At 40.6% G+C, this 5,928-nt stretch overlaps 1 protein-coding gene across 2 annotated transcripts; it reads left to right on the top strand.

Annotated features, from left to right (window-relative positions):
- The first annotated feature begins 622 nt into the window (after positions 1-622).
- Positions 623-5,514, top strand: LOC108676602. Of its 2 annotated transcripts, XM_018164710.2 has the most exons (3): positions 623-697; positions 1,195-1,291; positions 1,961-5,514. In XM_018164710.2, exon 3 carries the CDS (start codon positions 1,995-1,997, stop codon positions 4,881-4,883), a length of 2,889 nt encoding a protein of 962 aa, XP_018020199.1. In that variant the 5' UTR covers positions 623-697; positions 1,195-1,291; positions 1,961-1,994; the 3' UTR covers positions 4,884-5,514. The 2 variants fall into 2 exon arrangements, with proteins under 2 accessions (XP_018020199.1, XP_018020198.1); XM_018164709.2 differs by having other exon boundaries at positions 1,195-5,514.
- Positions 5,515-5,928: the final 414 nt, after the last annotated feature.

Here is a 5,928-nt window from a genome sequence, read left to right as displayed (position 1 = left end):
TAGGTAAAGATGTTTTAACTATGCCTTTGATATTTATGAAAGAATGATTGATCTGCAATCAGCCATATTTTTCATAACTAGAATGGTTTTGGTTATCAGCCACCGGATTTTTGGTTCAAACCTATCAAATTTTACTTTTTTATTTACTGAATAAAGAGAATTTTGATTGTTCAGTTTGAAGTTTGCTGCATTATGAAAATTTTTGTTCCTATTTTTAAAAATAATTTGAAAGCTTGAGAAGTCGTCTGACATCCTCTGCATGTACTGCTCCCGGTACATCTGTCTCTTATACACATCTAGATGTGTATAAGAGACATATGTAAAACACTACTTCAACTAATTGTTTCTTATAACAATACTTAAGAAAATTGTCCAAGCATCTTGTGCCTTTAAGAGTTAGAATCCTGTGAAAAATACAAGTAAAATTTTTCCTGCTGAAATACTATACAAAGCCTAGAATTATCATTGATTTAAAGATGAATCTCTCCATAGCATAAATTTTTATTCTTTTCTAGCTAATAATAAACCAAGAATTTATTCCCACATATATAACCATGTGTAGAATTTATCTGTTGTTGAACATTGATTAATTTAAACCATTGTTTTCCAGACTACGAAGTAAATTGCTTGCTGCTGTCTGCTGGCAGAACTCCAAGGGTCTCCTGCTGCACCAATTGTCTGCCTCCCTCAGAAGCTGGTAGGTTCTACATATATATTTGTTCTTCTGTTTAGAATTGCCCCAAATAAAGGAAATTTACCTATGTTTCTGAAAAATAGATTTTCTATTTTTTCAGAATGGCTTTCTTGACTGCACAGATTCAAAAATATTATGCAATATCCTAAATAGTATTGTTGAGAAAGATGCCTTAACTATAAGCGCTTATACACTGGGGCGAGTAGTTACATCAATTAGTTGAGTCGACTCCAAATATTTGTGATGATTAATGTCTTCATAGGCAACTAGCTGGTGCATTGCACCCGTAGCACATGCACTTCAAGTTGTTCTGAGCCAGTCCAGTAAGCCCAGTACCGCCTTGGCCGCTGTAGTGCGCACATCTGTGTCGCTCTCGCTTGCCTCCACCATGCACACACCTTACGACTCTTTTATCTTATGGATTTCATAAAGATATTATTAGATATAGTTAATTGATATTAATTTATTTAATGGATTTTAGCTATGGTTTTTTATTTCAGATTTCATAGCCTGACCAACTCCTCCAAGCTACAGCTCCTCAGCCTCTTCATCTCAGGAACTGATACTAGTTCTACTGAAGACTTCGTCCCTCACAAGGCATTAACAGACGCCTGCTCTTTGTTTATGTGGTCTTTAAAGCTATAGAATTTGAGTTTATCTAAATTATTGTTAGCAAAATCTGTTTTCTCTTAGACGTTTCATCTGCTCTGCCCTCTGTGGGATGTGAAATGTTCTTATGACCAATAGCATTCTAGACGAGATCATCTACTGTGTTTGGCATAGACAATAAACTCCTGCTAGGAGTAATAGAGTCCTACATTTCACTCTTTTAACAGTTACCTATTTATTTCTCTTAGCTTTCATCTAGGTCTGCATATGGTTTTATTGGGCCTAAAAGATATAAATTCTTTACTGAGAAAACATTTTACTTACCTAGTAAATTATTGGTTCATGTGTATGCTAGTTGAGAAGCTCATGTGCATTTGTAGATACTGATTTCCATGTGCCTATTTATATGAATTGATTTCATAGGTCAAGTAAATTTCCGTCCAAAGCCAAGCTTCTAAGAATATATATATAACCGTTTTGTATTTGGATGTTGTAGAAACTTTATATTCCATTAAACATTTAATTCTAATTCTATAACATTGAGCAATAACTTCATGACGTCATTTGTACTTCAGTTCATGGTAGCCTGTCTTTGATGTTTGGTTTTCCATTCTTAAAAATCTGTGTAGTAACTTTTCCTTCTATTTTTTCTTGCAGGGTTAAGGTATTAAATTCTACCATATTTAGAACAATGGCCAACTCTAAGTTTTCTTACGTGCGTTCCTTTGAAAGAAACGATGCTTTAGCCCCCGACCACTGGATTGTTGTGAGTCTAGTGAACCAGAACGACAAATTCCGACGCCATGTTTACCGCGACAAAGACAGTCGCATGAAGTTTGCATACCTCCTGCGGCAGAGCAGCAATGAAGTCATGCAGCAGTTCAAAGAACTCAAGCTTGCATATCTCCACTCCCAGTCCGTGCATTTTGTGTTCGACAAAACAACATCCGCATACCAGAGGCGCTGTGCTAAACTGGTCTCTTACTTTGCCAGTTGTCTTACTTCTTCCTGTGTTTCTAACTGGGAAGAATTCATGAAAACTCCTGTGCTCCACACTCCGTGTTTTACAGGGAAGGTCTATCTCCTCCCTTCGGACCAACATCTGCGAGATTTTGTTACAATGCATCACATGAACCATCATGGCGAAAATCTCAAACTGACTCTAGAAGAAGCCATCAGCAGCCAGGGCGACAAAACACTAGGTTCAGGTTCATCCAATGAAATGTGCATCAGTGACACACCCGCTGTTACCTCGGAATCATCAAACTGTGTTGAAGAAAATGGTCCAAAAGATGATATTTCTGCCAAGGATGTGCCAACTGATGATGAATCTCAAGAGTCCCCTGAGAGGAATGATCTTCCTGAAGGTGCTACAGACGCCCTTACAGGGAGTGTTGATGACGACCAATTGCTTGCTTCCATCAGCACCTCTGAATTGACCAAGACAGCAAAAAGTTCAAGTCCTAAAACCAATGGAAAATCAAAACGCGCTGGCATTTCTTCAGCCTCTAAAGCCTTCTACAACGAGCAACTCTTCTCTCGCTTTGGCATTAACTACAACAATGAGCCTGAGATACTGAAGAAAGGTGTGTTCTTGGTCAGGCAAAAGATCCCTGTTACTATACTCAAGGGTGTGAGATTACCCACTAGAGTGTATTTCTATATCGAAGATTTGACAAAAGATGATTTTTGGAAAGACATCCTTGAGGACAAAACTGTCCTCAAGGCCAAGTTTGAGAAGCTGCTCAAGTTCGAGAGGTTGGAGTCTCTCACGCCGCATGCGTGGGTGGTGGTGCGCATAGACGGCAGAGCTTTCCACAAGCTCTCCAAGCAACACAACTTCGAGAAACCCAACGACCTGCGCGCCATTCAGCTCATGAACATCGCTGCTGCCACCGTCATGCACTGGATGCCTGATATCGTCATCAGTTACGGCGAGAGCGACGAGTACAGTTTCGTGTTTGACCGATACGGATCGCGGTACCCGAGGTCTACTAGTGCACTAGTTGCCCAATGCGTGTCTCTGTTCACTGGAGCTTACGTGAAGAACTGGAGGATGTGCTTCGGGGAGGACTGTCGCTTGAAAACCCTGCCTGTGTTCGACGGAAGGAGTATTGAATATCCTACGAACACATCCTTGAGGGATTACCTCAGCTGGCGGCAGGCTGACTGTCATATTAATAACTTGTACAACACCGCGTTCTGGGGTCTCATCAACTTGAGAGGTTACTCCAATGTTGAGGCTGATAAAAAGCTTAGCGGGACTTTCTCGCGGGACAAGCGGGCATTACTCCTGGAAATGGGCATAGAGTATGATGAGGAACCTACCATCCACCGCAAAGGTAGCGTCATTTACCGCAAGCGCGTCAAGGCACGAACGCAGAACAAGCTGAAGGCGGCGAGCGCTATTGTGAGGGAGGCTCGTAAGGATGGCCGTAGCGCTGCCTGGTGGAACGCTGAGTGTGAGGCCGCTAAGGCCAAGAGAAACAACCTCCGCAAGTTGTATGAGGTGTCGCCGTCTCAAGAAACTCTCAGGAGTTTGTTGGAAGAAGAAATTAATGCCAGAAAAGTCATTAGGAATGCCAAGGCGAAATTTAACGCAAGTTTCACACTAACGCATCCAGCCATAGAGGTTTCATCTGACGAAACTAAGTCTTTGTCTACAAGCAAAGACTCAGATTCAACGCTCACGAACACTTCGACGTCAAACACATCAAGTGATTCAAGTTCTGAAAAGTTGCTGGAAGGTGAAAAGCCTCTCAGTTCTGTGGCCCTGGCTTCTGGTCACGTGGCCGAAGACCTTGAAATGATTCCAGCCACGTTATCGACTGAGAAACCGCGGGACAATAAAGAGACACCATCTCGGTTTTTCAACAAAAAGGGCAAGTCATGGTGGACGTACGAGTGTCATAACGCAAAGGTGTCTCGCATGGAGACCATGAAGGCATTCAAAAAAGATCCTACACAGGAGAATGAATTCAAGTTCCGCATGGCAAGCCTGCAGTTCCGAGTCCTGGTCTCCAAGTCCAAGGCTGAGATGCGGGAGATGAGAAAAATGTCTGCTAAAGATCGTCAGAAGAAAGTGAAGGTAGTTGAGCAAAAATGTGAAGCTGATGATGAAAAGAAAGTCTCAACAATCGCAATGGGACTGACAGACAAAGCAGAAGCATCAAAAGATGCGCATAAGTCAATAAGTATTGGTGATGAACAGAACTTGGATTCTGAATTCCACAGGATGAAAATTGAATCGCCAAAACCCGAGAAAGATTTTAGTGATGAAACCGAAAACCCAAAAGCTGGAGAAAACATTACCATCGACGTACCCAAAATGAACATTACTCCACCCATCGGTACTGAACCTAACGAAAGTGTGAAGTCAAAGACATCCGAGTTGGACAAGCTGGCAGACGGTCGTTTGAAGACCATCTCCGAGCAGGTGGCCAGACATCAGGTCTTCATCTCGTCGCTGCAGAACGATCTGGTGCTTTGTTTTGACGACGTCATCGGACACGAGTTCTGGCGCAAGAACAAACACCTTCTCGGTACCGAGAAATCTGCTTTGGCCTTCGAAGATTTGTAAATCTGATGCATTTATCTGCTATGTTTCAAATTTCATTGATGTCATAACATGCAGTATGTTTAGTTAGGTTTAGTCATTAGCCAGTTTTTGATTTTGAGGTATTGGAAAGCAGTAGCGGTGGCATTTTGTAAGAACGAAAAAAGACTTTACATTAAAATGTCCTGGTGCATTGATCCAGTCTTAGGCCTTTATTCTAAGGTATCTTCTAGTGTTCCTGAAGACATGCGTATGGTTTTGGCTGTGAAACATTTTAGTATATATGTTGGTCCCTATTGTACAACAAGGAGAAGCCAGGGTATTGCTTGCACAGGAGGGTTGGATTGCCAGCTACATAATCTGTACCTTTCATCTGTTTATTCCGTAAAATATTCTCTTATAACATTTATTTTGTGTCTTAACCCTGAAACTAGGCCTGTTATTGAAGTTTTCAGGATTAGCTCGACTTCTTTAGTGTTCAACAAAGGAACTTTGCTTAGGAGTCTTTGTTTTGTGCAGATCTAATGAACGTTAGGCAGGCATTTCTGTTTTTTGGCTTGAACAAATTAATGTTGCCTACGGAATTTTATTTTCTATCAAAGAAACGAACAGTACGTACGGGTTTTACTTCTGTGTTTAATAAATGAACTTTGCATTGAGGTTTTTTAGTGTACAGCAAATGAACGTCACAAAAAGATTTTCCTTTTGCTGCCCAAAAATGTACATCAAATGCGGATTCTTCTGTTTACAGAACAAATGAAGACTGCGTTAGAGCTTCTGTTGTGTTATTGAGAAAAGGAACATTATATTCATATTTTTGTTTTTGTGTAGAAGACTTGAACATTTAAAAAGGATATTTGTTTTTCTTGTTGCGTCTACGTTCGTTTCCAGTTGACATGTCCTTCTGTATTCCTTGTATTGTGTAGAAGTTTACTTTTCTATACAACTTGTTTACAAATAAAAGTTTTGTAATAAATGTTTGTATTTCTCTTGAAAGTAACAGAGAAGTATTACCGCCAGATTGTAAGCTTGCTTTTCGATTGTTCTGATTTCTTTAGGATGATTTTTG

Source organism: Hyalella azteca, unplaced genomic scaffold, assembly GCF_000764305.2.
Source record: "Hyalella azteca isolate HAZT.00-mixed unplaced genomic scaffold, Hazt_2.0.2 contig17502, whole genome shotgun sequence".
Classification (NCBI taxonomy): domain Eukaryota; kingdom Metazoa; phylum Arthropoda; class Malacostraca; order Amphipoda; family Hyalellidae; genus Hyalella; species Hyalella azteca.
Note: the sequence above shows the minus strand (reverse complement) of the source record. Positions and strands in the feature narration are given on the sequence as shown.